Raw genomic sequence first — 27082 nt, 5'->3', positions numbered from 1 at the left:
CTTTTTCTTTTTTTCAATTTTCAGTTGTTTCTATTATTTTTTGTAAATTAACCACATGGACGAATTCGAAGTATTCACACCTGTAGACAGTAGACTAGATCGAGACTTCAAAAGCACAACGACACATGAAAGCAGAACTGACGTGTCTAGTCTAAGTTTCAACTGTGAATTCTCAAGTAAATCAAGAGAATCCGATAAAGATCAGCCAATTAGCTCATCTGAAATAGATGATGGTGTAATTGTGCCAAACGGATTCAACAGCATATTATTCCTGCCAATCCTCGACGCACTTTACAGACCTAATTCGCTAAAAAAAGAGTAATTTAGATCTATTTGAATTTAATTTAATTATATTAACTCAAATTATAATTTTAAAATTCCAACTCTGAATTAGTTAATTATATAATATACACATACAATTTAACTGGTTGTATTAAATTATAAAGTACACACATGAATATAAATTGTTAGGCTGGTTGTGAATATCGATTTGGGTAAGCTCTCAAGCGCTTTGTTATCTGCATGTCGTATGGTTGAGAACCCGTTCTCACTGGTTGGAGATTACGTTAAGGGTCTGTGTTTATTACTGATGACAAAAGTGAAGTACCTGTCGTCAGATCTTTCTGCGTATGCCAAGAGGCTCTGTGTTACTGATTTGGCAGTGCAGCCGAAGGCGAAAGCGATCAATTACTATGAAAGTGATACTGAATATGAGCCAAAATCAAAACCAAAACACCGAAGAAAACGCAAGATTAAGGACACGGACAGTGTTTCAACAATTCAAGACCTTAATGAAAGATATCACAGGTTTGTTTTCTATTAAATGTCTAGATATATAAATGATTTAATCATTGTTTAGTGAGTTGGTGCCGATTGAAAGGCTTGAAATGTTGAGGGTAATGAACCTAGGTTTGTCAGGAACTGATTTCTTTTTTCAACATAACCAACTCAGCCCAGTAATCAAAGATTACATTAATGAATTAAACCTATCAAGTAAACTAAGTGAGTTCAACACTTATTGTTTCCATTTTTCGATTTTTGTACAAATAACATATTTGTGTAGGTGACAGGGATTGGCTTAGTTTCGACGATTTGAGGATGCTTTCATCTCCATTTAAACTTAACGCATACTCTTTTACTCCAGAGGTATGTCTAAAATTACACTATTTTACTGTTTGGATAGTTAGTTTTATTTAATTAATGCTAATTGTTAGCAGAACGATGACGCAACTGTGGTTGCCAGCAGTGACATATCATTTGATACGAGTTATGACATTGACTGGAGCCTAAAAAATGACCCACTCAACTACAATAATAAGAACTATGAGTACGACTTTCCGGGATATTTGGAAGATGATAATGCCCAAAAATTGTTGTCGATTTCAGATGACAAGTCCAGGCGCCGTAAAACTAATACAATGAAATTGTTTGATGTTAACCTTGTCAGAGCCGAGCCTAGATATGATAGGAAACCAGCTAAGTACAAGTACAAAAGAAATAGCGCAAAAAGAAGATTAAGTACTGTTCTTTCAACAGATTTATCTAACAAGCTCGTCGACTTTGATAAATCGAATAAAGCCAGTGAGTTGGATAAGACTTTTAGAGAAAACGTGTCGGAGAGAGTTAACCCTAGGCAGAAAACTCTGGATCAAATGTTTGACCAGTACTTTAGTAAAGTTGTAGGGACTAATCTCGGTTCTACGGTTACAAAAACAGTTAATAAAACATCTGAGTTGGATCCTCAAACAGATCAAAACCGAACTGTTCATGTTAGGTCAGCACATGAAGAAAACCAATTTAGAACTAAACCATCTGATAACACCGGATTGGATTGTAAAACGACAACGCAAGATGAAGTTGGATCCGCTTCGTATGTAATAATGCAAGAAACTAATGACGGCTTTGGAACTTTGGATATTCTTAACTGGCTAAGGGAAACTTTTAGGAAAGTTGACTTTGAATCAATCACCTTTGATAAGTTAACAGAGGGGTTGGATGCCGGAAAAGCATCACTTGTGTTTTTAAGAGTGCTAATTCTGGCCAATTCAAATTTTATCTCAGTAATACAGGAGAAACAGATCACCATCTCCCCCTCGGTATGTATTAATTAGATGATAATTGATTTGCTGAATAAATGCAGTGTTATGAATCAAAATTTATGTAGATATTTAGATATAATTAGTAGTATTAAAAAATGATGGAGTAATTTGACTAAAATATGTGTAAAAAATAGATAATTATAATGTGTATAACGACCGTGTAGGAACGATTTTGGGAGCCGGTGAATTCCAGACTTAGTCTTCCAGTTGGAAATTAGGCGTAATTTTTAACTTTTACTCAAATTGCTCATGGGGTACCATTGCCCCCAGTGGTTCTGATTTCTCGTTATTCAGAACAGATTTTTACATTTTAATGTATTTTATAATTATATTTTAGTATTTTGGAAAATATTATGCCAGTGTTCACAAACACCTCTGTACCGTTCCTTGTCACTATGTCTCCATCACATAACTTTACTTGAAACTCTCAATTTTTTCACCAAATAACACCGATTATATTTATAATTTTAACACCCATTTTTATAATTGAATATTTGAAATTATATTAGTTTGTTATAATGCGTTTGCTAAAGATCACACCCTCTGATACAATCGAGTTCCCACTTCTCCTATATACACCCTTGACTACAGTACTTAAACTTGAAAACGTATCATCTGAGTTTGTGGCGTTTAAAATCAAGACCACTACGCCAAAGGGATATTTGGTAAGACCTAGTACCGGAGTTATAAGGCCCGGAGAAAATCAGGATGTTCAGATCATACTCCAGCCTCTTACAGAGGCACCCAAGGTTGTAAATGACCGTTTTCTTGTACAGTTCGTGGTTGTACCGAACGATGATCCAGTACCTAAGGACCTTTGGACCCATGTCAAGAATAGTATCCAAGACCATAGATTATCTGTGGGTTTCCTGAAGGAAAATAGTGTTTCTGTACAATCGACAGGAAGTCAATATGGAATACCACCTAAAATCGCTGCTAGGCTTATCTCGCCCCAATCTTCGAATGTAGATCTACCAGGTAATTTGACACATTTCCAACTATTTATTCCATATTCTAATAGTCACACACACTTTTAGTATTTTGTATTTATATTATACTCATATATATTTTATTGAATCTATTTTTATATATTAAATTTATTATATTAAATTTATTGTAAATTTATTGTATTAAAATGAATATTAATTATTGACTAAATATTCAGAGTTGCGTCAAAAGTATGATGAACTGGTTCAGTACGTATTATCAGTTGAGAAATTAAAGAGCAATTTGCTGAAGGAAAATGAACAACTCAGACAAAAGCTCCAATTAAACCCAGGCGGGAAAATGAGTAATAAAATCACACTTGAAGTTTGGCACGTACCAGTCCTAATCATACTATTTGTAGTATTACTCAAAGTATTCGGGCATTTCTAGCCCATCGACTAATATATATAATAATACAATATATTTTTATTTATTTATCGATTTTATGTGTTTAAACAACGTGTGGATGGTGTCGGATTGCTGTATTGGGTCGTTTGGAATCATTTGTTATTTTCTCGGATTTTTTTAAAACTATGGGTGACCTTTATATGGACGAGTTTGGAGAAAATTTCGGAATTGATGAATTTGCAGAAGAGGAGGAGGATTTCGCAGATTTCGAAGAGTACGACCAACGTAGAGTCTCAGATGTCGATATCATCACTGACCCAACTGAATTTAAAACTCAAGTAGCTAAATATTCAATATAATTGTAAAAAATATTAAAATTATAATTTATATATGAAATCCTTTTAAAATTTGATTTTTCAGGTTGATAGTGCTCACAGAATCACAAGCCCATATTTGACAAAATATGAAAAGGCTAGAATAATAGGTACGAGGGCACTTCAAATAAGCCTAAACGCACCAATCACTATACCTATCGATGGCCCCTCAGAAGCCAATGATGACGGCTTCACAACACTGGGTGACTTTGGAGATACCCAGACGACAGCAATTGACCCCTTAATCATAGCTGAGAAGGAACTATACCAAAAGACAGTGCCTTTTATAGTAAGAAGATACCTACCAAACGGAAGCTACGAGGACTGGAAAATCGATGAACTTATCATCGATTAATTCACCAAACTTTATTCAACTCTAATAATTATAATATGTTGCCAGATTTACTAATTTATTTAATTAATACTTCTAGTTTACTAGGTAAATTCCATGTTTTAAGTAGATGCAGAGGAGAATACAATACGACGTTTGAAAAATTAATGTTCTTTTGACTCTTTGAGGACCGGGAAGTTCCAAAACTGAGTAGAGTTGTACATTTCCTCGTCCTGCTCAACCTGTTCAGAAGTGACTTTGGGGAACATAGAGTCTGCGATTTCGCTGATGTTATCGTAGGTCTTAATGTTTTCATTACTCACGTGAGAGATCAGCCCTGAAGGGTTTATTATAAAGACCCTACTCTCAGGAACTCCTACAGATACATAAGCCCTATGGTCCTATACAACATTATAACCTCAACATTAAGGTATACATAAATAAAAGTGGAAATCTAAATAAGTGTGATACCGATGAGTTATTACCGAATCCGGCATAAAACGGGTTGTGTTTATGAGGAAACAGTGAATGGATATCCCTCAGGCATGGGATTTTGAACATGTATGCATTCTTTGTAATAACTTCACGCTTTAATGAGGACACTAAACGGTCTGGAGAAAGGAAAAGTGGACCCTTTGGTAGTTTCTCCCTAGAGTTCTGGGTCAGGCCAAACAAATAATCTCGAGTTATGTCAGCCTGGCCAATTGCCCTGGCAGATAAATAAAGGACAAAGTAGCCGTGCTGTCTTATCTTTGTGAACAGCTCAGCAACACCTGAATGGGTCCAGTCTCTACCGATGATGGGCATTAAGTGTCCAAGTGTATTGGACTTCGTGATCGTCCCATCAACGTCTGAAATCACAATCCTGGCGTCAGAGGGTAAAAGATAAATGCTCGCATGAACACTCTTTACTCCCTGAAGAGCAGAGTATACACTGAAAGTTATCTTGTTCTGGCCATACTTCAGTGGCAAGCTTGACAGCTGCTGTGATGTGGGTCTCAATGTTATTCTTCTACCTACAAATTTTATACACTCTCAGTTAATAAACTTTATAACTAACGAGATTAAATATTAATGAACCTCTGGAAGAGTAATTTGCCTGTTTTTGTAGTTTGTTTGGTGGTCTTTTATTCTTAATTAGCAAGTTTGAGCGAAGAAGTTTCTCAATTGAGTCGATTGAAAGAGGCTTGTTGAATACCATCCATGAGGCGATGAGTGGAAGTGCAATTCTGATAGGGTAGTAAGGAGGCTTCAAGTCGAAACACGCCACTAAAGACTCGTGAAACCACAACTTCGGATCCTCGCTAAGCCTCTTGAAGTCAACGAGGTTTGCGTGGAACAAATTCTCGTTCAACAGCTGATCGTTACTGGTCAGGAGATGACCGCACAGGCTAAGCTGTAGTGCGAAATCTCCGGATGACAAGCTTTTCGTTGAATCTAAGAAAATTTTAATTTTCATATATTAATTAAATTTAGTCTAATTGTTGTATAAATACCGTTTTTCATTGGCGGTGTTGTCAGTAAAGGTGCGTGTGTAGGTTTAACAGTGTATTGTCTGTAGTATTCCTTGCTGAAAGGGACTGTCTGGTCAGCATCGGTTATGCTGGTCGTGCTTGTAGGTGTAAGATTTATAGTAATGTTAACATTTTCTTGGTTAGTGTAGGTTGAGGTTGGAGTTTCTGTGTCTGTCTTTTCAGGCATTAGCGCAGCTTCGTAGTCAAAATTAGAGCGCATCCCTCCAAAATCATTCTTACTATTACAAGCATAATATCCGTAATCGACCGATCCTACATATAATAATCAGTAAAACAAGTATATACAAATACTTTATTCAGTTATGTTTAAAGTACATATATATCTAAATAATACTTTTGGATGAATCTTTATCTGTTCTTGAAGAAAAGGTCGAAGGATCTAGTGAGTCCAAATCGTCAACTCCTTCACGGAAATATGCTTCTCCTGCTGAGCCGAGCTTCATTGTTAGAGCAGAAAGCTGTCCATTGACGTATACTGAAACTCGTTTCTCTCTACTCTTCAGTAACTTCGCCTTTCCGAAACGAACGTGAAAAGGTGTACATTTATACACCCATCCTAAACATCAAATGAGTTGTTATATTTAGTTATAGTTATAATTTTAGGTTTAAAAATGTACCATCATCCGCAACTTGGTCTAGTGTTTTATCAGAAGGCTTTTGCTTGATACATATAATATCAGACGACCCTGAAAGAGTCGCCTGGTTTAGATCAAGTGCCGTCATTACTCTGTTACAGAGCTTCTCCCACATTTTTAAAGTTTTCGATTAAAAAAGGGTTAAATTTAGTACTTTAAGAGTTGTTTGTAAGATCAAGTTCCATTTTAAAATAAATAATGATTTAAACACAAATCTTGGTCAAATCATATATAAAGTTAAAAATTAAAATAATATTACAATAATTTAAATTGAAAATTAAATTTAAATAAAGTAAGGGTATGCATAATTAAATATGATGATCTGTTAAGGGTACGTTAAAGAACAGGTGCCTAATAATTAAATGTGCAACCAAAATTTTAAAATTAGAACAAAATTTAGGAATCATAAACTATTATATTACAATTAAAATTGGACGATAATATTTTAAATTTGTGGATTTTTTCTGAGTAAGGATTCATAAATTGTTTCACCATCTATAAATTCTCTATTATTATTTTTATAATCAATTGATCTTAGAAATTTTTTTAATTTAAAAAAAATCAAATTTGGTTAAATTTGATCATGAAATTTAGAAATGTGTATAACAATTAAACATGTGTTAAATGAGCTTGATATGATTATCAGGTTTTGATTTAATTTAAGTTTATTTATTAATTTTTGTAAAATATTTAAATTCTAATGTTAACTGTATTATGATTAATATTTTGTCTAAATTGTTTGTCGTCCCTAGTCAATTTGTGTATCTGGCATTTTGTAGATCTTTCTTTACACATTTTAACACATGGCCTACAGCCAAACATTTTTATTAAATTGTTTCACATTATTAATTTAAATTGTTTAATATGGCTGAGTCTGTCGTTCATCGCAAGACGTTCCCAACAGAAACAGAAGTTTCGGGTGGAAAATCAATGGATCTCGAACACCTAGAAACTGTTTCTTCATTAGGAGCTGAAAATAATTATAAAACAATGAAAAAGGCTGATTATCTCACTCTTGTGGTACTTTTATATTGATTTAGTCTTTATTTATCCATAGTTTTAGTCAAAAACTAGATAAATTGTCACTTTATTATCTTTTATTATATGAATGTTTGTAGACTGGACTTATGAACTCTTCAAATAACCGTGACTTTTACACAATGAATCAAATGTTGGACCCCCTAATTGATAGCCGTAGGGTTGGGTTTTTGGATTCAGTTTCAGCTTTGCATTGGTGTTGTTACGCAGGACACGTGGACCTGGTTAACAGACTTTTGGATGTAGGATGTGATCCTTTTCTGGCTGACCCAGTCAACTACGAAACACCAGTTTACTACGCAATTAAGTCCTCAAACTCCTATATAATCTCTATACTCCTTAAGCGTTTTGGACCCTTAATCCTCTGCCACGAAAACGTTAAGTGTAAAACTCCATTTCTAGTCGCAGTCTCAGAGTTCACCTGCGATAATCTCGTCGCAGTTCTACACGTTCTTGAGTTCCTTTATCTCTCTGGAGTCTCAGTAGACGAACAAGACAATAATGTACTCTTTAAATAGTTTTTTATTATCTTAAATAAACTATTGTTTAGTTTAATTATACACATAATTGGTTATGAAACAAACCATAAAAGTTGTTTAGGGTACTAGTGCATTGATGTATGCATGTAAGAGGGGGCAATTGTTTGTGGTTCAATGGCTTTTGAGAAGAGGAGCTGACATATCGCATAGAGATCACTATGGAGCGACGGTGCTTCACTACGCAGCTTTGAGTCCAAACTTAGATGTCCTACTTTTCCTGGCACAAAACGGACTTGCACCCCTCACTTGGATTAAGTCAATTAGCAATAATGATTACAACGAAGTGTTTGATCAAACACCTATGGACCTATGCTGGGAAAAGGCGAACCACCTAAGGTACATGCTACTCTGGCTATTTTGGCTCCAATGGAAGGTCTTTGGGAAGGTTTTTAGGTTCAACATGTTTTATCCAATTCTGTATTGGATAATGAATTTATTTAATTTGGCCCTAGTTATCCCTATGTACCGCTCTCTCAAGGATTCAACCAATTTTCCCAACTCTGTTTTCTATTCTTGCCTTGCATTCTTTCTCGCCACTAACGCTCTCTGGATCATCAGTATCTTTCAACTCTATATAACTATCATATCTTTTGAATTTTAATATGATTTTAGACAAATTGAGTGATCCTGGAGTTGCACCTAATAACAAAAATGATCGCACAAGAGCTTTTTCACCAACCAAGTTTGATATAATTCATAGAATTAGTTAAATTTATCTATACATTTTTAACAATTATGTAGTGATGATGTGGGTGGATTTGAGGGGGTATTGGAATCACTTCACAGACGACAACAGATGGTAAATTTTGAGTTTTACTGCGTAAATCGGGACCTGAGGCGTCACTTCATAAACTCGACAGCAGGAAATTACAGTAGGAGGCACAAGTCAGGGTATGTCGATGAGGAACTTTGTGAGCCCCTAAACGATGAGGAGTTGGGGAACCCATTCGTATCCAGAGTCACGGCCTGTAACGACGAGATTAACAACATTACAACTGAGATGAGGTCTGTGTACCCACAGGTGGCAGATGAAAGGTGTAACAAGAACTCAATAAACTACAATAAGGCAGTTTTAAACTTTGACACAACAAACAAAGTGTGCTTTACTTGCGGGAAAACAAAGGCTCCTAGAGAACATCATTGCTCTTTATGCAATACTTGTCTATTGTATCTTTCTTATGGATCATATTATTAGTTATTTATGAGTTAGAACAGATATATAATTCGATATTACTTTTATAACTAATCATAATGAATGTGCAGGAGACAAGATCATCATTGCGGTTGGATAGACAACTGTGTTGGAGCTGGGAACCAGAGGGAATTTTTTGTATTTCTGACTCTTCTAGTCTTTGTTTTCTGGCACTTTTATTTAATCCTGTGTAAATATTTGGCCCATAGGTTCCAGGGAGGATTCAGCCTATTTGATGTGTTCTTATTCCTTTACGGATTCATTGCAAACGGACTAATGTCCATCTTCGTCCTCTACCTGTGGACTAGAATAGTGCGTTGTATGATAACTGATGTTACCTACTATGAATTCCTCAAAAAGCCAAGCCATATCAGAGTAAGGTTCAAGGGGAATGTGCATGATCGCTTCTGGGACTTTGCTGATCTCAATTTCAAAAACGTCCTTAATAACATTGTAAAATTCTGGACAAATAATTTGGTTTAAAATTTACATGCTGATTTTTCAATATGTTGGAATTCTACTAATATTGAATGTTGTGTAAATTTATAGTGTATATTAGTTGTTATATTGTTAATAATTTGTACCATAGATTCAAAAATATTTTACACATTTATAATGTTAATTGATTTTGTAAATGGAATCGGAATGTGCTCTGATTTTGTCATCAGTTCAAGGCTCCTTTGAAGTTTCAGACGATGAGTATGATCGCTTTACAGAGGATTGGCACTCTTTGTCCATTAAACAGAAGGAATCCAATTTAGTTTTGGATTTACTCAATGTTTTTTCTGGTCTAGGCTCTTCATTCTTCATTTGGTCAAAAAACTCTGAAAACTCTTCATTTGATATAGAAAATAATCCACTAATTAATGGTAACACAATTTATAATTTATTTATAATTTATTTAATTTGTTATATATGAATATAATTAACTTAATATTTGTTAGATGTCGGAAATGAAATGATTGAAGTGTGTCATGAAATACTGAGAATACACTTTGACCAACTGACGTTGCTGGAATTTGTGGCCTCAAGTTACACTGGAGTGATATGCGAGAGCATAACAGCTGAGTTTGTTGAAATTCTGGAAGATTTGCAGGAATGTGTTACCAGGTTCCACGACATACACATTACGTCGTTTCTGGGATTGCAGAAGCTTTTGAATTACCTGAGACCATCAATGCAAACATTGTCAACACTAGCTAGTCTTGTTACCGAATTTGACTCCAAAAGGCTAATTGACAATAACTCTAACATTGGCGTGCTGATTCTTGACTCGTTGGATTTCCGCTGTAGGAGCGAAGTTGGTTCCAAAAAACTCCTGTTGCAACATATTTTAAACTCAGTTCTCGATTCCTACTCCCTGCTAATCAACCATTACATTAACTTTTTTAACTTTTCGCAAGTGGATTTTACAGATTTCGTTACAGACTTTTTCATAAAAACATGTGAAAACTATGAATTCAGTCCTTCTAATGAACGCGATGATGGGACTGGATGGAATTTGTGTTCGTTTTGTAGAGAAGTTGGATGGCCAAGAGTGTGGGTAGATGAAAGATATGTACCAAAATTTCTTAAGAATGTCGCAGTTAGTGTTTTGGAAATAGGCGTTTTACTTAAATTATTAGATAACAAAGTTCAACACCACTTTTTACTGGATACAAAAGCTAGTGGCATCTCCAACTCAAATGATGTTAATTTCAGAAAGTACAAATTTCACAGTGTTGACGAGTTTGCTCTTTTGATACAAAATGTACATAAGAATGTGATGGATGAAGTTTATTTTGGTTTAAAAAGAAACTCTCAGCTTTTAACGAACTTAAAGCTTGTTTTCGATTATTTCTTACTCCAGAAATCTTATATTCAAGATATTGTTAATAATTTCAATACCGGTGGGCTTTCTGATTTAAATAAACGTTTACAAATTCATGTCGATAGAGATTGGGATAATTCACCTGGGAGTTTCAGACCTAAATTATACTTAAAATGTGATGATTTGTACAATTTTGCAGGTGCACTTGAATATTACTCACACTATGGCCGTGATGTAGGCAGTATGAAAGTAGAAACCTTGGATGGTTTAGAAACGACTGGATTTGAACAGGATAACTCACTTGGTGAGTGGAATAATAGTTTAGATTTCCGCGGAATTGTGCTATGTTCTGATATAGAGCTGCCAATGAGGCTGATATTGACTGATAAAATAATGTATAGATATAAGTTGATGTTTAAATTATTGTTTCAGCTAAAATATGCCGAGTACTGCCTGAACCAGCTTACACAATATCATGTTAGAGCTGGCCAGCTGGCAATAGAACCTGAATTAATGCCTCGATTCAACTTACAACTCTTTACTCTAAACAAAATGCAATTTTTAATTAAGAATTTGTTACGTTTTTTTCTGGTTGATGTTGTATCCGAGGAATTGGCTTCTTTTCATTCCACCAATCATCCTGACCTGCTTTCACTATATAATGCCCATGAAAAACTTGTTAATAAACTTACTGAATCGATGTTCCTAACAAACGAACAAGTCCTTTCATCGTTGTTGACTCTAATATTAATAGTTGTTAAATTCTCATCTGAGGTCCAGACTTTTAACGAGAACCCAACCTTCAGTTTCGTGACCAACTCGGTTTATTCAGATACTGACAGTCCTAATTGTAGCTCTGACTTGATGAAGAATATTTCAAGGTTTCTGACGACGATCGAGAATAATAGTTTAAACTTGAACACTTTGTTGAGGAACCCCGGCTACGAGAACATGGTCAAAATCGCATCATCTGAATTTGACAAGAACTTAAAGTTATTTAAAGCCCACTTGTCAGCTTCTAACTCTCCCCTAAATCTTCTAATTTAGTTCATTTATATGCTTTATACAATATGTTAAGATAAAGTTCAATGTTTGTTCTTATGGATACTGTGATTTTAAGTAATATTTCTGTAATATAGTGAAACCATCCTTTTACTACAAAAGTAGTTGGTTCTGGTTATCGCAATAAATGGGTGCCCCTCAAGAAGACAATGACGTTCGTCAGACGTTGAAGATCGTGACATATATTTTTGCGGGTTTATCAATGATGCTTAACATTAGACTCTGTTATAGTGCGGCTCCGTATGCCTTGTTGAGATTTAAACTTCCTGAGAATTTGTTTAGTATATTCGTTAGAAAAATGGCTAGTGCATTGGAACTTTGGTGTCTACCAAGTATGTTTTTGGGTAATTTTATCGATCTTCTTGATAAACACGCTGATGGAGGACACACACTAAGACAATACACAGATGCTCCTAAGTATGATGTCACTGGCACTAGTCTTGGCGAAGGACTTAGACTTAAAGCAACAGAACTCGAAATTGCTTCCAAGGCACTTCAAACCGCTTGTGGAACTGAGGGTGCACTTAGTGGACTTGCTGGTCAAGCCGAAACTCTAGCCACCGAAGCTGGAAATCTAGCCACTGGTACTAATGCTAAGTCTGATGCCAACACTGTAATAGACAACTTCAAGGCATTGGAAGATGCATACGATGGACTAGGTACAACTAATAAGGAAAACCAGGATAAGGTAAAGTCTGAATTCGGAACTGTCAAACATATATACAGCCGAATGCTCAATGTCAACAAGGTCAAACTACTTAAATCTCAAGCTTCTAGTATGTTAACCGATGCCAGTACTCTACATACTCATGCCAACTTACTAGAAGGTGCTGCTCTGGGTACTAGTGCTCTAGATCCTGAGGCCCTTAAACAAAAAGCTGGTACAAATCAAACTACTCCTGGTACACTCAGATTCTTAGCCAAAGAACTATATTCTGCAGCCAGTCAACTAGCCACCAAAGTTAATACTGGTAATCCTGGTTATAACGAAGCCCTCAATCTTTACAGTGCTGTCGGCATTGGTGAAGCTGGTAAACCAGGTCCACTTCGACATGCACTCGCTCAACTTGCTGGTACTAGTGCTGCTAATCCTGCTGATCTAAATGCTCCGGCCCAAGCTGTTACAACTGCATACGACGGTGGCGCTACTAGTGTAAAACAGAGATTCGCTGAAGTTGAGACTAAAAATAAATCAAATGCATATGCCAATCATGAATCAAAGTATCAAGCAGTTGTAAAGGCATGGACTGCTTTCAATAATGTTTATAGTGCTGATCTCAAACAACTAGCCACAAATCTTGCTAAGGCTGTAGGAGCAGATCAAAACAGTGGTATCCGAAAGGCCCTCAGTGATCTCAATGGTGCTCAAGAAAGTGATCCCAAGAACTTAATTACCACAGCCAAAGAGGTCATAGATAAGTACAACACAGTCAAAGATGCCTATAATAAGGTCAAAGAACTTGGAGCTACATATACAAACATTAGTGAAACTAAATCTCATTATGGCCAAGTTGAATCTAAATTCAGTGAACTTCAAACCAAGTTCAACCAGGTCAAGAGTGTTAATAGTATTAAGGATATCACTCTTATTTATGACAAACCTGTGATTAGATGGTCTTCCATATTTTGGAATTGGTGCAACTTTTTTACATTTGTTATTCTATTTTTTGTATTTATTACCGGTGGTGATCAGGGTCATGTTACTATTTTTTACTGGGTTATTGCAGCCTCCGGATTTGTGTTCGGTATTTACATGGTTTTTGTATATGCTATGGAGTGGTGGTTTCTAAATTGGTATATGGTTGGTGAGAACTCCTTTCCTGTGGTCACATCATTCATGCATTATGTATCCATTTTGATATTTGGTAATCGTAGGAAGTGGAATACTGACTATATAGCAGTAATTGTAGATATGGTTATTTCAATGTGCATAGCCTTTATAGCTGCAGTTCTGTGGACATATTGCTACTACGAGCCTCCTCCATTTGAATACAACGCACCCAGCACTATCGAACCCGCCATAGTTTCGCCGGTTATCATGGTCCTAGTTGGTATGGGTATTGTTTATGCCATTTATCCAGCCATTGCGCCTGGTATGATTGTACCATTCTATCTAATTGATAAGATTGAAATGGTACTTCTCATTATGACATGCTTTCCACCAGTCATTGTGGCAATTGTATGTAGGCAGAAATACTCATATTCTCCTAAAGCACCTTGGAAAAATCCTTCAGTATTTTGGGATCCAAATGCCGATAACATGTTTTGGCATACATTTATCTTTATTCCACCGCTTCAGATATGCCTAACTGTCGTATTCCTATATTCTCTCCACTATAGAGATTCTTCAATTGCTAGATCCATAATTAATCAACCCAAAATGTCTACATTACTTAGCATCTTATTTTATATGTGTCATGAAATCCAATTGGCCTTAGGGTTCCCAGGTATGGTTGGTAACAATGGGGGTGACCAAGTTATGCTTCCAGTCCAGTATGTTGGAGCGCTACTTATGGTCTTCTTAGCCTTCTACAGTGAAGGTTACATTACAGAGTACAAGCGTCACGACCCGTCTCTGTGGCCCACAGAAGGTATGACTAAATGGAACGTGTTCTGCTATTGGTATTATTTGGTTTTTCTCTCATTGTTTTTACTATTATAAAGCTTAATGTTTGTTCTGATTGATACTGTGATTTTAGGTAATATTTCTGTAATATACTAATAAAACCTAGGAGTAATAAAAGATTACAGTAATAACAGCCAGGACTTTATAGGAAACTCATACTACTGCACTGTGCTACCGTGTAGATCACTACTGAGACTGTTACTCGTTTCTGAATAATGCCTAGGTGTCCTTCTTGTGATAAGCCGGGTGGTGACATTGATACTTGTGAAATACTGAACGCTGCATATATTCTTGCCGGTCTCGCTATGATGCTTAATATTAGGCTTTCATATAGTTCTGCTCCATATGCACTCATTCGATTTAGATTACCGGAGAATCTCTTTAGTGTATTTGTTAGAAGAATGGCAAGTGCTTTGGAACTCTGGTGCCTACCCAGCATGCTCCTGGGTAACATAATAGACCTAGCTCAGAAAGCTGTTTTCGATAATAATACTCCCGGTTACCTTAAAGCAGAAGCTGGTGCAGGAGTAAATGCTGCTAATAAACTTCGAGGCCTGGCAGATACACTATATAATCAAGCCAATGCACTACAAGGTGCAATAACTGGTGGTAGTACTCCTCCTGGTAAAGCGGAAGCTCTGGATCTTGCCACTGAGGTCGGTAATGCTGATACGGCTCCTAGTTCTGCTGGTAAACCTACTACTCTTCGGCAGGCTCTCAATGAACTCGGTAGTGATAATGGTAGTGATCCTACTAAACTACCTGGTCTCGCCAAGAATGTTAAAGAGAAATACGGAAATACCTGGAGTGGTGTAAAATCCAAGTTCTATGCAGTTAAGGTACAAAATGATAAAGGCTCATATACCGGTCAACAAGAACAATATACACCAGTTGTAACCGCATGGAATGCTTTTGATAAACTATACCATGATACGATATCTACTGACAAGTTCAACATCACTGTTGTTCCCTCAATTATCAGTCAGTGGTTAAATTTTCTCACCTATGTAATTTTATTGGTTGTATATGTGATGGGTGGTGATTCTGGTCGTTTAACTATATTTTATTGGGTGATTGCAATTTCTGGAGTCGTGTTTGGTATCAACATGACTTTGGTGTATGCCGTAGATTGGCAATATATCACTGTCTATATTGCTGGTGAAAATTGTTTTCCTATCCTCACATCATTCATTCACTACATTACAACACTAATGTTTGGTAATCGAAGGAGGTGGAATTCCGACTTCATCGTAGTCTGTGTGGATATAGTGGTAGCAATCATAATCTCATTTGCAGCAGCTGTTATGTGGACACTAGGATATGCAGTATTTCGTGAAGGTCCTACTAGTGGAACTTATAGTTATGGACACATACATGCATTTGGATTCACTCCTGGAATTGAAGAGCATGTGGTATCACCATTCCTTATGATAGTTGTTGGTATGGGTCTTGTGTATGCTATATATCCTGGCATTGCTCCGGGCATGATTGTACCATTCTACCTCATTGATAAAATTGAAATGGTACTCCTGGTAGCTACCATATTTCCACCAATGATAGTGGTTATACTCCAAAAAGTAGCAAAATCGCATTCTCCCAAAGCTTATGGCGGTTGGAAAGACAATCTTCAATTCTGGCACATCGTTGATGTGTTGATCGTTATTAAAATCACTCTAGCTACAATATTCATTTACTCACTTCATTATAAAGAATCTTCACTATCCCGTTCAATCATCAATCAACCCAAAATGTCAACTTTTCTATCAATTACATTCTATATGTGTCATGAATTCCTGTTAGCCATAGGATTCGCCGGCCAAATCAGTAATGGAGCAGAATATGTGTTGATACCACAATACATAGGAGCGTTATTTATGATATTTTTGGCCTTTTATTCTGAGGGATACATTATAGAATATAAAAGTCATGATCCTGCTCATTGGCCTACAACGGCAATGTGGTATGTGTTTGGTGTTATTTGTAGATTATCTCATCGGGTGGTTCATTTTCCCCTTAATGGTTTTTATTATAATAAAGCTTAATGTTTATTCTTATTGATAAAGTGATTATAGTTTTTATTTCTCTAACATTTAAAAACCAGATAAAATACAAATAAAGTAATTGAATCATATTTTGGGGCTTCTTTTTTTACTATTTGTATCCTTACCACAATAGTTTTAAGATTATTTTACAATCCACTTTAAACTAGATACTTAGTATATTATACTTGTGTATGTGTATATAGTAGAGTGTATGTGAACTTAAAGATTAATAGTACTGTCTAAGTGAATCTGCGTTTTCAAGAAAGTGTTTCAGGTGAGAAATGAAACTGGTGATAATGGCTCCGTCAATGTGTCTGTGATCCGCAGTTACGCCAATGTTACAAATCGACCTGCACTCTAGAGTGTAGTCGTCCAAGTTTGTACTGACAGTCTTTAAGGTTTTAGGCACAGGAACAACCCTTTGAATTGATCTGCCAAAAGCAATGATGGCGGCCTGGCCGTCAAAAAGCCTTGCTTTTACAAAAGTACCGCCCAAAGAACCAAGGTTACTTAAAGCACAAGTGCCGCCCTTAATGTCGTTGAAATTAAGAGTCTTACTGTTTGCCTTCTGTTGTAAAGAAGATAACTCACGCTGGATTTCTCGAATTGTTAGCTTGTTTACGTTTTTAATATTCGGAACCATTAATCCGTTTTTGGTATTAATAGCGACACTGATGTTGTGGTTCTTGTACAGGAAGTATGAACTTGGACCTTTACCCGCGTTTGCAGTGTTAAACTTCGAGTTAATGATGGGCACTTTCTCAAGAGCTAGTGAAATTGACTTGATAATGAACGGAGTGATTGTAATTTTGGGCTGAGATTCTTGATCAGAGCCCTCTGCTGGTACATTACGATAAGATTTGTACAATTGGATCAGGGAGGTTACGTCACACTCCTCGCCCACTGTGACGTGAGGTACCTCGAGTGATGCGACCATTGACTTCACCATGGCTTCCCCAATAAAATCCACCTTAACCTCTTCAACCTACTCGCATATATAAGCTGTAAACTAATTAACTATTTTAAAGTGGTCTTACATCATCTTGGGTGGTTGAACTGGTGCTAAATGATTTCTTTGCAGTTCCAAGTGAATTCAAAAAAAACTAAAAATTATAAATACCATTGTAGAGAGATAAAATAGTTAAATTACAATAGTAGTAACTAAATAAGGTTATGTGTAAAATACCTTAGATTCTGGAATTGTTGAATAATGTCTCTTTGGGTCGTTGAGATTACTGCTACTATTATTATTAGGAGTATCATCTGGTACCTCATCGACGGTATCAATATCCATGAGTGGAGAGCCGATTTTAACAGTATCACCCTCATTAACGTACAGCTTCTTGACTATTCCTGTGTATCTGCTGGTTATTTCAACGGCAGCTTTGTCGCTTTGCACAGTACAGACTGATTCCATCTCCTCAACTTCATCACCTACACTCTTTTCCCATTTCACCAACTGGACTTCATTTATTCCTGAACAATAAAGTCAATGGATGTTGTTGATAAGAGAATAAAATAGCTGTGGAGAGAAAAATGAAGGATAAAATAAAATTACCTTCACCGATATCTGAAAGCTTAAATGTAGTTAGTGCTAAATTTTTAGAAGAAAGGTGAAGGAACCGTGAACTGAAATTGTTAATAATACAAGGCGTTTTGGGCCTACTAAAACAGGGACTGCAGAGTCTATAGAGGTTTAAAAGCCTCATCATAATAATTTTTTACAGAAGTTTTTATATAAATTTACAAGGCATTTAGTTCTAGAAAATAGAAATAAAATGACTATTAAGCCAGTACAAATAAATTATGAACACATATAATTTAAAAGTCCCGACATCGTGGTACCACACTTATGGAATAAAGAAAAAATTAGAAGAATAAAAGATTAAAAATCTAAATTAGGGAATTTAATTAAGTGTAGGAATCTTAAATAAGTAAATCGATTTACAGCATTTTTCAAAACAATAGAACATATTTTATTTTTTTAGAATAGTGTTGATTTTACACATTAAATTTTAAAATTTCTCCATAAATTAATTAGTCTATATATTAATATTCATTTAATGTTTGGAATCTACTGTTTTGTCTATATTCCTTAGAATTTGTTGTTGGAATCTTCAAATTCCTAGTTTTAAATATTCATTCTTTTTAATTTATGAATTCTAAAATTTTTTAATTATTTAAAAAAATTTTTTTCAACTTTTTAATTTCAACTTCCAGCTTCAGATGCACTTTGGTGCCTCTTAGCTTTTACACATTACCCTGCCAGTCATTGAAAATGATTTAAACTTCTTCGGAATTCAGTAATTTGACCCGTTTTAACTTTTTATTAATTTTTGTCATTTCAGAAATAATTATTTAGTTCATGTGTAATCCTAATTCAGTCCTTTTGATTTTTTCAATTCATTGCAGTTTTAAACCTAATTGTGAATAATTTAGCAGCCTAGCTTTCGTTTGATATAGCTTTAAATTTTGATAAATATTTTAAAATTTTAAATTTGGAAATTAAGTGTAGTACAATAAGTTTATAAAATTATGAAATATGTTGGATAGTTCGCCAGTTTCAGTTTTAAAATCCCCCCCCTCTGACGCCATAATATTGGACCCGGTGGTCCACGAGAATATAATTAGAATTCCGAAGCCCGAGATAAAGGAACGCATTGTCGAGGTCCCTGAGATTGAATACGTCGAGAAAATAATCGAAGTGCCGGACCCAGTTTACGAGGAGAAGATCGTACACATTCCAAAACCAGTGGTCTGCGAGCGCGTTAAGCAGGTAAAGAGGCCTGTGATTCAGGAGAAGATTGTAGAGGTTCCAGTGGTTCAGGTGGTTGAGAAGGTGGTTGAGGTGCCTCAGTATGTTTACCAGGAAAAAGTCGTTGAGGTCCCGAAGGTAGTTGTTCAGGAACGAATCGTTTCAATTCCTAGAAAAGTAACGAAGGAAAGAGTTGTAGAAGTTCCCAGAGTCGAATATCGTGAGGTAACTTTATATATTTTAAATCATTAATTCTTTTATACCAATAGATATACCATTAGATTGTCTAGTTTATATAACTTTAAATTTAAATAGGTAATAACTGAGAAAGTGGTTGAGGTTGAGGAAGAAGTTCCCGAGATTGTCGAGAAGGAAGTTCATGTAACTCATTACATTGACCGTCCATACGAGGTTGAGAAGGTGATTGAGGTCCCACAGGTCCAACACCTTTACAAGGACGTGTACAAGACACAGTATCGCAACGTTCCTCAACCTGTGGAGGTACCTGTAACTCACTACCGTAGGGTCCCTGTCGAGCAAGTAATTGATAGAAACGTTCCAGTACCTGTTGAGCTTGAAGTTGTCAAGAAGATTCAGTGTCAAAAATTCGAGCCAAGGTAATATTTTCTTTCATATACATTTATTTACTTACTCATAATATACACAAATGACATTTCTATAGGTATAGAGAAGTCCCTGTTCCTGTACACGTTCAGAGAGTTATTGATCATCCGTTACCGGAAAAGGTACTTAGGAACCCTGAAACCGCTCCAGAATATTACAAAGATGTGCAGAAGGATCTCGAACGTCTAACTAAATGATTTAATATTTTATTTATAATATATTCATTTTGTCCTTTATTTTATGGTTAATATTTTGTCATTGGTTTAGTTAATTTTAGGAAAGTAAGACTAAAATGAGTATAAATAAGCATATTTATATTCAAAAATAGTCCTGAAATTAAATGAAATTGAGTGGAAATTTATTGTAAAGTTTTAATTAAAATGAAGTTGTTTTTCAAATTAGCTAGCTGTAGCAAAATGGAAATTTTGAAAAATAAAAGAACCAGTACAATATTTTTTAAAAAATCGTATCGAAATTTTATATTTTCTAGTAACTGTCAGTTTAGTGTATGATGATCGATTCGAAGGGGTCCGCACCTTCATACAAGGCATCCTTAGATGTCATAGAAACAAGATATGCCTACGCAGGATGGTTCCTGCTAGGAATTCTGCCAACGTTTGGAATTGTTATGAACTCAATCTCATCCAGAGTACACTACTCATATCTGGAAGTGCCTGAAGATAATTCAGGACTCTTTGAGTCTAATCTGCTGTCCCTCACAATATCATTTTCGTGTTTAGGACTTCTAGTAGCATATATATTTTGCCCTGTAAGCATAGAATGGCTCCTGTTGTCTATTATCATGTCCGTCATCATGACGTTGCTCACATTCATATCATTGTTGTTGCCTATTATCTTAGCGAAACCATTATACGTAATTTCGTTGTGTATCTGCTGTTTCTTCCTAGGAATGGTAGAATTGATATCACTGACGTCTATAAAGAGCAAGTTTATAAGAGGAGAACCGAGGGAAAAAATGTTTTTTTTCCTGCTAGGGCACCCGCAAGCCTACCTGCTGGTGATATTGATCTCAACACTCCTGGAATGTTCGTCATTTGGAGGAGAAGAATACGACTTCATACACGAATTAATAGTGTTCGATATGTATCAACTGCTGGTCATAATGATAATGGTGATTCCAATATTTGTAGTAGTATACTATTACGTGCTAGATATGAGGGCTGAACATTACAAGTGGGATAAAACCAATATTTTCAACAATAAAATGTCATACAAAAGGTCAATTAGAATGTTAGTATCTAGGATCCACTACGCAATGCTACTGATAGTGACGGAGTCATCTGAGGCATTCTTTAACTCTGTTATAGGTATTTGATTAAATTAAACAAACATAGATATTTTCTATTATAAGTATAGATTTAATAGCTAACCATATAAAAATATTTAATGAAATGATTCATTAAGTAATTTTAAAATTTTATTAGTTTTGTTTTTGGTTGACCCGTTTCCACACTTTAATAAGCTCTTTAAAACACTGCTGATTTTCGTTTTTCATGAAATCTTCGATTTGGTGGGAAGATTAATATACACGGGAGTCAAGTGCATCATTTCAAAATCAAAAGGAGAAAAGGTGGATTTTTCTCAAAATTATAATGGAGATGATGTGGAGGTTGGAGAACTTAAAGAAAAGGTGGTGGTTAACCTGGCTACTAACAGTATTGGGAAAATTGCGGAAATCACCTACAAGAAGCTTTCATCCAAGTCTATGGTCGGATTATTCGTAGTCTGGTCGTGTCTGATTGTAAGAATTGCCATTTGCTTCTGTATGTTCTTTCAAAGACACTTTAGAGACGTGAGGTTCCTTAACTTCATTGTGACGTTCCCCATGGCTTTGAGTTTAACAATCTTTAACTCGTTAGTTAGGGGTCTGGTTGTTTCCTATGTATACATCAAACTGGCTGGAATTAAGCAAAATAGGAATACAGATCAGCATTCTGGAGGTTTTAAAGAGCTTCATGGACCCAATGAAATCAGACTGAGTTCGAGTGCTGAGTCCGAAGAATGTCTTGACATTACAGGGGACCCAGTCACAGCAGCCTGTCTTCTCATTGGGTTATTCAGGGTAATTGAAATACTTCCGTACATAATTTGGAACTACATAGGCTTCAAGTACAACAGGATCTTATTTGAGTGTGAATTAATTTTGGAACAGTCTGGGTCTTGGCCAACTGACGGCATGGACAGCAACTGTGCTAAGTTTCTCTGGTGGCTAAAGATGATTTTCAGGTCTATTCTGCATGACATTACAGACCCTTTCGGGAATCATTAGCGCACCATGGCTCCAAAATACTTTCATAAATATTATGCATTATTTATATTCTAGTATATTATCATGACAGAGTCCAAATCTCAAGCATGTAGACGCCGAACCTACTTGCTGGTAAAAGTGGCGGGGACTCGTACGATTCACACTCTGCGGTGAATCCTGACGAAAGTGTCCCGTCAATTATAAATGCTGGTTGGTTTGCTCCCACGACGATGTTGTCCTTCGACAGCTTCACTCCCACCATGTTCCTGCCACTGAAGTTGTAGACAATCTCATTTGGCGCCAAAGTGAAAACAAACGAATCCATTTGTGGCACTACAATATATATAGGTTTAATAAATTTTATAAATTTAATAAATAATTTGTATAAATATGTACCATCGTGTATTGTATAATAGCCATTAACTGGAGCGTTGAGTAGAGTTGGTATGAAAGCGCCTATGACTTGTAGTTTAGTGGTTTTAATGAACAGCAAAGCCGGGGTCGATTCCCCGCCGTGCTCCTTTATCCTCTTTATTAACGCATTCATTGAGGTTCCGTGCTTATTAGAACAATATAATCTACGTGGATCCTAAAAATTTTAATATATAATATATAATTTATGTATATTTGGATAAATATAAATAATTAATACTAGAATGCGATATGTTGGTTTTAGGTTAAACCATATAAACTCCCAGTTGGTTTCAGAAAGAATGCAAGAGTTTGAGTGGAGCCTTGGCCTGTAAAAATGTCTGATTTTGACGTTCATAAGGTAGGGAGAAGGAGTCTCAACTGAGCTAATGCTCTTGTCAAACTTCTTAATTCGAAAACTGTAGGCTATTTTGGTAACCTTATCGATGTGAAGCTCAGGGTCGAGTCCAATGTGGTATAATAACTGCTCGGCATCTTTCTTAGTTGTGCATTCGAGAAGTTTCGGACGAATGCACCTAATGAGAGCCACTGAGTATCTCAAAAGGACCATTTCGCCCTCGAAAAGACAATTCCCGTAAATGCGCACAATGTAATCAAATGGCAAGATTTGAGAAAAGCCTGTCTGAACGGACCTTGCGACCCAGGCTGCAAGGTCAACCTTGAGTGTTCGTAAATGCAACACTGTTTTCCTCAGTTGAGAAACCATCACTGAGAGTATGAAGGTCACAAATCGGACAAAGCCCTTGCGGTCAATGAAGAAGAACCTGTTTCCACAGTCCATGGAGCATGTTTCTATGGACTTTTTCATGAACTGGTACAACACGCAAAGTGCTGCGCTTGGCGCCAAATATATCAAAAGGAGACAACACAGTGATGGGATGACCTAAACAATCATTAGATAGAAGTTTTGGAATAATTAATATGTTAGATACGGGCAAGAACTCTATATTTGATGAAAAATATGAATTAAGACACCACAGCACTCTCTTGACCTCCAAAACGCCTTCCTCTGATAATAATACCGTAAAATCTGTCACATCGCTCAGTTTATACACTGACCTGTATAAAATTTTAGTAAATTACTAATATAAATTAGAATATGGAAATACCCTTCGAACGAATTCGACTTGATATGTTGTGTGAAGTTTGCGGAAAGGTTTGTGAGGAGTTCAATATCCTCCTTATCAACATCTAAATTGGACAAACTCTCTTCATAGTTTTTATTCGGGTCCGCTTCAATATCTGCTAATGATTGAACTATGGGAGAATCAACATCCATGCTATTAGAAATCATGTGTAGGTCAGATGAGACTATGCTGCTTTGTTTACTGTCGAATGGGAAATGGGTTTCATGGGCCAATTTATCTGGTCCAAATGTACTTGAGACATTGCTAAATGTCTGATCAAAACTATTTGATGATATGTGTTCTGGAATCGTGTTAATTATTGGTAAACTTCCAAATGCGTTTTCTCTATTAACAAACTTATCCACTCCAAGTTCAGAAGTGTATCTCTTAACTGTTTCAGGCTGACCTGGTGTTTGTAATCGATCAACTGTTGAACTCGCATCAAATGACTCTTCTGGTGTGAATGTTGCTAAGGCATCGACATTAATTTGTTCACTTGATTGAACAGGGTTTGTATTTGTTAGTGGTAGATACTTGAAAACATTTCTACTTTCTCCTCTTTTGGGCTTCGGTCGACAAATTGGTAGACAAAAAACCTGAAAACATGACCTAGAACTTTCAGGTTTATTGACCGTGTAAAATGGGTTTTCAGGGTGTTCTGGATTGTCTAGGTCATTGGGTTTCGGGATCAGCTTATCATGATGAGACGGTCTTGGTGGGAAGTACTTGTACTTTGCATTATATATAAAGGTGTCTGACATCTGCCTTGATCTCTCAAGGTTTCTTGGAAATGGCTTCGTATCAAATGTTCCTCTTCTAATACGTCTCAGTGCTGACTTCATAAGTTCTCTTTTATTTAAATTCTCGTAATTCAATAAGTGTATGTAATCTATTAATCTATCTCTGTTAGACAAATCTAAACACATATATATTTATATCTATATTTATATCTATAAAAATATTGCAGACTAATTTTTAATGTACCTGACTGGTTTGTTTGGTTAAAATCGTAATTTTGAACACTATAAAAACTGGAAGATGTGTCGTATTTCGGAACTCCATCGGGTTCTAAATCTCCTGTATGTGGAGCGTTTATTTTTGAGTTGTTAGATGACTGTAAGTTTCCCGATTCTGACGAAGTATATGGTGGACTCACGTTCGAGTTCATTCTTGATCTGCGGCTATTTGACCTAAACTTCCTAATAAACTTAGAGTAAATGTTCCCCAAAAGATGCCCTGACTTTGAGCCAGAAACACTCACTGAAGAGGATCCTCTCATGTACGAAGGTGGTTCTTTGTAAGGGCTGATCCAGTAATTGTACTCGCTTTCAGAATCGTATACGACCTCTGCGTCCAGCGACTGGTCAATATGTTGGTGTAAGTTCTCAAGCACCAACGGTGAGTCCAATATGTCAGCTTGTAATCCCAAAATCCCACCTAAAATTAATATAACCGCATTTGTTTGGTAAATAGGTTTCTGAGCTATGTAATACCTGAGAAGGTTGGGCAATAATCTCCCATTTCTGACGGAACGTTATTCTAAAAAACATTTGAAAAGTTTCAAAGTTACCCCGAATGTCGATTCGAATGAAATCTTGTAAAAGTCCGGGTGTTGGAAGTAGAAACTGTCTGCATCGTTGGCCTTTATCCATACAAAATGTTTTATTATATCTGGGATTCCTCTAAAAACAAATTATTTCCCATTTCCCTGTCTAGATATATAATAAATGGCCAGAAAAACTGGTTGTAAAGGAGATAAAAAGGGTGAAATAACTAAAGTGTGTAAAAATTACCTTCTAATGGCGGTTTTAATGGAGCCATAATTCTCAAAACTGTTGTTTACTGAGAAGCTAACCATCTCAACTGTCCATACTGATAACTCAATCTCCTGAACAATAATTCGTTAATCAACATCAAAATTAACATGAACCACGTTGGTTATTTTGGGTATATTATGGCACATGGGTAATGAAGTAAATAATAGAGGAACTTACATCAATGTATTGCGATCTCCATTTTTTGTAAACATCTGCGTTGACTAAACAACTGATTTCGTCGTCATTTGTTGCGATTTCGGGTTCGTAGGGCCCGTTTTTGGCGCTAAAATTGTTGGAATCCATTTTAAAGGATTTTTCACAAATTATTTGTCAATACTGTTCTTCATACTAACCTTTAAATTAGGATTCAAAGGTTCAAAGGTTAGGTTGGTGTATCTAAGTGTGTATACATTTAGGTTAAAATTAAAAACTTTTTACACAGTTTCTGATTATTTACAAAACAATTTCAAAAGTGTGTTTATAAATTTTTCGAGAGGCATATTACACATTTTTAAGTCTATATTTACAATGGATGCAACCAGTGGGGGGTTTACATGCTTTATATATTATTATTTGCAACTTTTCAGCTCATTTATCCACACATTTACTTATAATTAATCTGAATCTACCCTTTCAATTCATTTATTAACTGAATTCTCTTCAATTCTTTGAATATTTCACATTAATAGATTATATTCGATTCCTCTTTTTGTTGTAATAAATGGTATTGGATAAGTCGAAGGTGAGCTTGAGCTGAAAATGACCTGAAAATGTCTAATTTCCTTGTTAAATCTGTGATCACCTACGGAACATAATAACTACTTCACTTACGTTTCCTTGTAATTAGTATTCTCGAGTTAATACACCTCTCCCAAACCTCACCAAGCGCTGGCTTTATCTATAAATTATTAATAAACACCTCCTTTTATGTTACTTACTCCTGATCTTGGATTCAAGAATGGAATATTGCTGAGATTGAACACTCCAGAGGCCTGTACCAAACTTAGTTTAGTCGAATCATGGGTATTGTTACCTGATTGATTGCCAGAATTAAAAGGTTATATTCATGTGCGATTCTCTTCATAATTGATGCCACTTTTGTGATGGATTTTAAGCGTTGATTGTGGAACCTATTCAAAATCAGTAAACTTAAATCAGATATTGCTAGTTTAAGATCTTACGATTCGTTCTGGACTGTTCTAAATAATGCTGCTATTGAGTCGATTACTATGAGTTTTACCTACAAAGCCTTTCTATTTACTTATCTAAATACTCATAACACATGAATGTTGTGTATATCATACATTATGTTGAAGCATTTCCTCTAGTTTGTTAGAAAATGTGAAGTATAGCTCCTAGACGAAATTGATCACTAAAAGAACCTACGTCATTGTCTGTAATCTTTTCAATGTATAAATTTTTTAGTAGTTTAGAGGTTTC

The 27082-nt window shown here is 35.8% G+C and overlaps 12 protein-coding genes across 12 annotated transcripts, besides 39 other annotated features; 9 read left to right on the top strand and 3 right to left on the bottom strand.

The window, feature by feature from the left end:
- Positions 1 to 55: 55 nt before the first annotated feature.
- TA08580 (uncharacterized protein) lies at positions 56 to 2111 on the top strand (the record flags this gene model as incomplete). Its single annotated transcript, XM_948034.1, has 5 exons — positions 56 to 318; positions 472 to 807; positions 860 to 1020; positions 1064 to 1146; positions 1218 to 2111. 5 exons carry the CDS (start codon positions 56 to 58, stop codon positions 2109 to 2111), a joined length of 1737 nt encoding a protein of 578 aa, XP_953127.1.
- Positions 2112 to 2617: 506 nt separating this feature from the next.
- On the top strand, positions 2618 to 3476 carry TA08575 (vesicle-associated membrane protein, putative; the record flags this gene model as incomplete). Its single annotated transcript, XM_948033.1, has 2 exons — positions 2618 to 3077; positions 3265 to 3476. The coding sequence occupies 2 exons, from the start codon at positions 2618 to 2620 to the stop codon at positions 3474 to 3476; spliced, it is 672 nt and encodes a 223-aa protein (XP_953126.1).
- Positions 3411 to 3470: a sequence feature (1 probable transmembrane helix predicted for TA08575 by TMHMM2.0 at aa 203-222).
- Positions 3477 to 3619: 143 nt separating the features above from the next.
- TA08570 (RNA polymerase common subunit (Rpb6 homologue), putative) lies at positions 3620 to 4163 on the top strand (the record flags this gene model as incomplete). Its single annotated transcript, XM_948032.1, has 2 exons — positions 3620 to 3772; positions 3855 to 4163. The coding sequence occupies 2 exons, from the start codon at positions 3620 to 3622 to the stop codon at positions 4161 to 4163; spliced, it is 462 nt and encodes a 153-aa protein (XP_953125.1).
- Positions 4164 to 4303: 140 nt separating this feature from the next.
- Positions 4304 to 6424, bottom strand: TA08565 (uncharacterized protein; the record flags this gene model as incomplete). Its single annotated transcript, XM_948031.1, has 6 exons — positions 4304 to 4540; positions 4611 to 5155; positions 5220 to 5576; positions 5636 to 5926; positions 6009 to 6230; positions 6292 to 6424. The coding sequence occupies 6 exons, from the start codon at positions 6422 to 6424 to the stop codon at positions 4304 to 4306; spliced, it is 1785 nt and encodes a 594-aa protein (XP_953124.1).
- A 749-nt stretch (positions 6425 to 7173) lies between these two features.
- Positions 7174 to 9561, top strand: TA08560 (uncharacterized protein; the record flags this gene model as incomplete). The annotated part of the gene is made up of 6 exons (XM_948030.1): positions 7174 to 7329; positions 7428 to 7850; positions 7948 to 8443; positions 8499 to 8568; positions 8628 to 9053; positions 9150 to 9561. 6 exons carry the CDS (start codon positions 7174 to 7176, stop codon positions 9559 to 9561), a joined length of 1983 nt encoding a protein of 660 aa, XP_953123.1.
- Positions 8281 to 8349: a sequence feature (4 probable transmembrane helices predicted for TA08560 by TMHMM2.0 at aa 305-327, 337-359, 545-564 and 579-601).
- Positions 8377 to 8443: a sequence feature (4 probable transmembrane helices predicted for TA08560 by TMHMM2.0 at aa 305-327, 337-359, 545-564 and 579-601).
- Positions 8499 to 8500: a sequence feature (4 probable transmembrane helices predicted for TA08560 by TMHMM2.0 at aa 305-327, 337-359, 545-564 and 579-601).
- Positions 9211 to 9270: a sequence feature (4 probable transmembrane helices predicted for TA08560 by TMHMM2.0 at aa 305-327, 337-359, 545-564 and 579-601).
- Positions 9313 to 9381: a sequence feature (4 probable transmembrane helices predicted for TA08560 by TMHMM2.0 at aa 305-327, 337-359, 545-564 and 579-601).
- A 151-nt stretch (positions 9562 to 9712) lies between the features above and the next one.
- TA08545 (spindle pole body/centrosome component, putative) lies at positions 9713 to 11935 on the top strand (the record flags this gene model as incomplete). The annotated part of the gene is made up of 2 exons (XM_948029.1): positions 9713 to 9986; positions 10023 to 11935. 2 exons carry the CDS (start codon positions 9713 to 9715, stop codon positions 11933 to 11935), a joined length of 2187 nt encoding a protein of 728 aa, XP_953122.1.
- Positions 11936 to 12077: 142 nt separating this feature from the next.
- Positions 12078 to 14612, top strand: TA08540 (Tpr-related protein family member, putative; the record flags this gene model as incomplete). The annotated part of the gene is made up of 1 exon (XM_948028.1): positions 12078 to 14612. The coding sequence occupies one exon, from the start codon at positions 12078 to 12080 to the stop codon at positions 14610 to 14612; it is 2535 nt and encodes an 844-aa protein (XP_953121.1).
- Positions 12135 to 12203: a sequence feature (11 probable transmembrane helices predicted for TA08540 by TMHMM2.0 at aa 20-42, 498-520, 527-549, 564-581, 590-612, 632-654, 667-686, 713-735, 755-777, 787-806 and 826-843).
- Positions 13569 to 13637: a sequence feature (11 probable transmembrane helices predicted for TA08540 by TMHMM2.0 at aa 20-42, 498-520, 527-549, 564-581, 590-612, 632-654, 667-686, 713-735, 755-777, 787-806 and 826-843).
- Positions 13656 to 13724: a sequence feature (11 probable transmembrane helices predicted for TA08540 by TMHMM2.0 at aa 20-42, 498-520, 527-549, 564-581, 590-612, 632-654, 667-686, 713-735, 755-777, 787-806 and 826-843).
- Positions 13767 to 13820: a sequence feature (11 probable transmembrane helices predicted for TA08540 by TMHMM2.0 at aa 20-42, 498-520, 527-549, 564-581, 590-612, 632-654, 667-686, 713-735, 755-777, 787-806 and 826-843).
- Positions 13845 to 13913: a sequence feature (11 probable transmembrane helices predicted for TA08540 by TMHMM2.0 at aa 20-42, 498-520, 527-549, 564-581, 590-612, 632-654, 667-686, 713-735, 755-777, 787-806 and 826-843).
- Positions 13971 to 14039: a sequence feature (11 probable transmembrane helices predicted for TA08540 by TMHMM2.0 at aa 20-42, 498-520, 527-549, 564-581, 590-612, 632-654, 667-686, 713-735, 755-777, 787-806 and 826-843).
- Positions 14076 to 14135: a sequence feature (11 probable transmembrane helices predicted for TA08540 by TMHMM2.0 at aa 20-42, 498-520, 527-549, 564-581, 590-612, 632-654, 667-686, 713-735, 755-777, 787-806 and 826-843).
- Positions 14214 to 14282: a sequence feature (11 probable transmembrane helices predicted for TA08540 by TMHMM2.0 at aa 20-42, 498-520, 527-549, 564-581, 590-612, 632-654, 667-686, 713-735, 755-777, 787-806 and 826-843).
- Positions 14340 to 14408: a sequence feature (11 probable transmembrane helices predicted for TA08540 by TMHMM2.0 at aa 20-42, 498-520, 527-549, 564-581, 590-612, 632-654, 667-686, 713-735, 755-777, 787-806 and 826-843).
- Positions 14436 to 14495: a sequence feature (11 probable transmembrane helices predicted for TA08540 by TMHMM2.0 at aa 20-42, 498-520, 527-549, 564-581, 590-612, 632-654, 667-686, 713-735, 755-777, 787-806 and 826-843).
- Positions 14553 to 14606: a sequence feature (11 probable transmembrane helices predicted for TA08540 by TMHMM2.0 at aa 20-42, 498-520, 527-549, 564-581, 590-612, 632-654, 667-686, 713-735, 755-777, 787-806 and 826-843).
- Positions 14613 to 14791: 179 nt separating the features above from the next.
- TA08535 (Tpr-related protein family member, putative) lies at positions 14792 to 16618 on the top strand (the record flags this gene model as incomplete). The annotated part of the gene is made up of 1 exon (XM_948027.1): positions 14792 to 16618. One exon carries the CDS (start codon positions 14792 to 14794, stop codon positions 16616 to 16618), a length of 1827 nt encoding a protein of 608 aa, XP_953120.1.
- Positions 15548 to 15616: a sequence feature (9 probable transmembrane helices predicted for TA08535 by TMHMM2.0 at aa 253-275, 282-304, 309-331, 344-366, 399-421, 434-453, 473-495, 515-534 and 544-566).
- Positions 15635 to 15703: a sequence feature (9 probable transmembrane helices predicted for TA08535 by TMHMM2.0 at aa 253-275, 282-304, 309-331, 344-366, 399-421, 434-453, 473-495, 515-534 and 544-566).
- Positions 15716 to 15784: a sequence feature (9 probable transmembrane helices predicted for TA08535 by TMHMM2.0 at aa 253-275, 282-304, 309-331, 344-366, 399-421, 434-453, 473-495, 515-534 and 544-566).
- Positions 15821 to 15889: a sequence feature (9 probable transmembrane helices predicted for TA08535 by TMHMM2.0 at aa 253-275, 282-304, 309-331, 344-366, 399-421, 434-453, 473-495, 515-534 and 544-566).
- Positions 15986 to 16054: a sequence feature (9 probable transmembrane helices predicted for TA08535 by TMHMM2.0 at aa 253-275, 282-304, 309-331, 344-366, 399-421, 434-453, 473-495, 515-534 and 544-566).
- Positions 16091 to 16150: a sequence feature (9 probable transmembrane helices predicted for TA08535 by TMHMM2.0 at aa 253-275, 282-304, 309-331, 344-366, 399-421, 434-453, 473-495, 515-534 and 544-566).
- Positions 16208 to 16276: a sequence feature (9 probable transmembrane helices predicted for TA08535 by TMHMM2.0 at aa 253-275, 282-304, 309-331, 344-366, 399-421, 434-453, 473-495, 515-534 and 544-566).
- Positions 16334 to 16393: a sequence feature (9 probable transmembrane helices predicted for TA08535 by TMHMM2.0 at aa 253-275, 282-304, 309-331, 344-366, 399-421, 434-453, 473-495, 515-534 and 544-566).
- Positions 16421 to 16489: a sequence feature (9 probable transmembrane helices predicted for TA08535 by TMHMM2.0 at aa 253-275, 282-304, 309-331, 344-366, 399-421, 434-453, 473-495, 515-534 and 544-566).
- A 226-nt stretch (positions 16619 to 16844) lies between the features above and the next one.
- On the bottom strand, positions 16845 to 18330 carry TA08530 (2-oxoglutarate dehydrogenase complex subunit, putative; the record flags this gene model as incomplete). Its single annotated transcript, XM_948026.1, has 4 exons — positions 16845 to 17603; positions 17656 to 17721; positions 17805 to 18094; positions 18177 to 18330. 4 exons carry the CDS (start codon positions 18328 to 18330, stop codon positions 16845 to 16847), a joined length of 1269 nt encoding a protein of 422 aa, XP_953119.1.
- Positions 18331 to 19160: 830 nt separating this feature from the next.
- Positions 19161 to 20194, top strand: TA08525 (uncharacterized protein; the record flags this gene model as incomplete). The annotated part of the gene is made up of 3 exons (XM_948025.1): positions 19161 to 19598; positions 19689 to 19990; positions 20056 to 20194. 3 exons carry the CDS (start codon positions 19161 to 19163, stop codon positions 20192 to 20194), a joined length of 879 nt encoding a protein of 292 aa, XP_953118.1.
- A 314-nt stretch (positions 20195 to 20508) lies between these two features.
- Positions 20509 to 22287, top strand: TA08520 (uncharacterized protein; the record flags this gene model as incomplete). Its single annotated transcript, XM_948024.1, has 2 exons — positions 20509 to 21325; positions 21443 to 22287. 2 exons carry the CDS (start codon positions 20509 to 20511, stop codon positions 22285 to 22287), a joined length of 1662 nt encoding a protein of 553 aa, XP_953117.1.
- Positions 20569 to 20637: a sequence feature (10 probable transmembrane helices predicted for TA08520 by TMHMM2.0 at aa 21-43, 66-88, 95-117, 121-143, 156-178, 198-220, 255-277, 367-389, 396-418 and 473-495).
- Positions 20704 to 20772: a sequence feature (10 probable transmembrane helices predicted for TA08520 by TMHMM2.0 at aa 21-43, 66-88, 95-117, 121-143, 156-178, 198-220, 255-277, 367-389, 396-418 and 473-495).
- Positions 20791 to 20859: a sequence feature (10 probable transmembrane helices predicted for TA08520 by TMHMM2.0 at aa 21-43, 66-88, 95-117, 121-143, 156-178, 198-220, 255-277, 367-389, 396-418 and 473-495).
- Positions 20869 to 20937: a sequence feature (10 probable transmembrane helices predicted for TA08520 by TMHMM2.0 at aa 21-43, 66-88, 95-117, 121-143, 156-178, 198-220, 255-277, 367-389, 396-418 and 473-495).
- Positions 20974 to 21042: a sequence feature (10 probable transmembrane helices predicted for TA08520 by TMHMM2.0 at aa 21-43, 66-88, 95-117, 121-143, 156-178, 198-220, 255-277, 367-389, 396-418 and 473-495).
- Positions 21100 to 21168: a sequence feature (10 probable transmembrane helices predicted for TA08520 by TMHMM2.0 at aa 21-43, 66-88, 95-117, 121-143, 156-178, 198-220, 255-277, 367-389, 396-418 and 473-495).
- Positions 21271 to 21325: a sequence feature (10 probable transmembrane helices predicted for TA08520 by TMHMM2.0 at aa 21-43, 66-88, 95-117, 121-143, 156-178, 198-220, 255-277, 367-389, 396-418 and 473-495).
- Positions 21443 to 21456: a sequence feature (10 probable transmembrane helices predicted for TA08520 by TMHMM2.0 at aa 21-43, 66-88, 95-117, 121-143, 156-178, 198-220, 255-277, 367-389, 396-418 and 473-495).
- Positions 21724 to 21792: a sequence feature (10 probable transmembrane helices predicted for TA08520 by TMHMM2.0 at aa 21-43, 66-88, 95-117, 121-143, 156-178, 198-220, 255-277, 367-389, 396-418 and 473-495).
- Positions 21811 to 21879: a sequence feature (10 probable transmembrane helices predicted for TA08520 by TMHMM2.0 at aa 21-43, 66-88, 95-117, 121-143, 156-178, 198-220, 255-277, 367-389, 396-418 and 473-495).
- Positions 22042 to 22110: a sequence feature (10 probable transmembrane helices predicted for TA08520 by TMHMM2.0 at aa 21-43, 66-88, 95-117, 121-143, 156-178, 198-220, 255-277, 367-389, 396-418 and 473-495).
- Positions 22288 to 22348: 61 nt separating the features above from the next.
- TA08515 (uncharacterized protein) lies at positions 22349 to 25945 on the bottom strand (the record flags this gene model as incomplete). Its single annotated transcript, XM_948023.1, has 9 exons — positions 22349 to 22855; positions 22919 to 23581; positions 23631 to 23757; positions 23808 to 24741; positions 24810 to 25262; positions 25319 to 25364; positions 25396 to 25507; positions 25619 to 25713; positions 25820 to 25945. 9 exons carry the CDS (start codon positions 25943 to 25945, stop codon positions 22349 to 22351), a joined length of 3063 nt encoding a protein of 1020 aa, XP_953116.1.
- Positions 23387 to 23440: a sequence feature (2 probable transmembrane helices predicted for TA08515 by TMHMM2.0 at aa 632-654 and 679-696).
- Positions 23513 to 23581: a sequence feature (2 probable transmembrane helices predicted for TA08515 by TMHMM2.0 at aa 632-654 and 679-696).
- Positions 25946 to 27082: the final 1137 nt, after the last annotated feature.

This window comes from Theileria annulata, chromosome 4 (genome assembly GCF_000003225.4).
Source record: "Theileria annulata chromosome 4, complete sequence, *** SEQUENCING IN PROGRESS ***".
Taxonomy (NCBI): domain Eukaryota; phylum Apicomplexa; class Aconoidasida; order Piroplasmida; family Theileriidae; genus Theileria; species Theileria annulata.
This window is presented reverse-complemented; position numbering and strand designations above follow the sequence as displayed.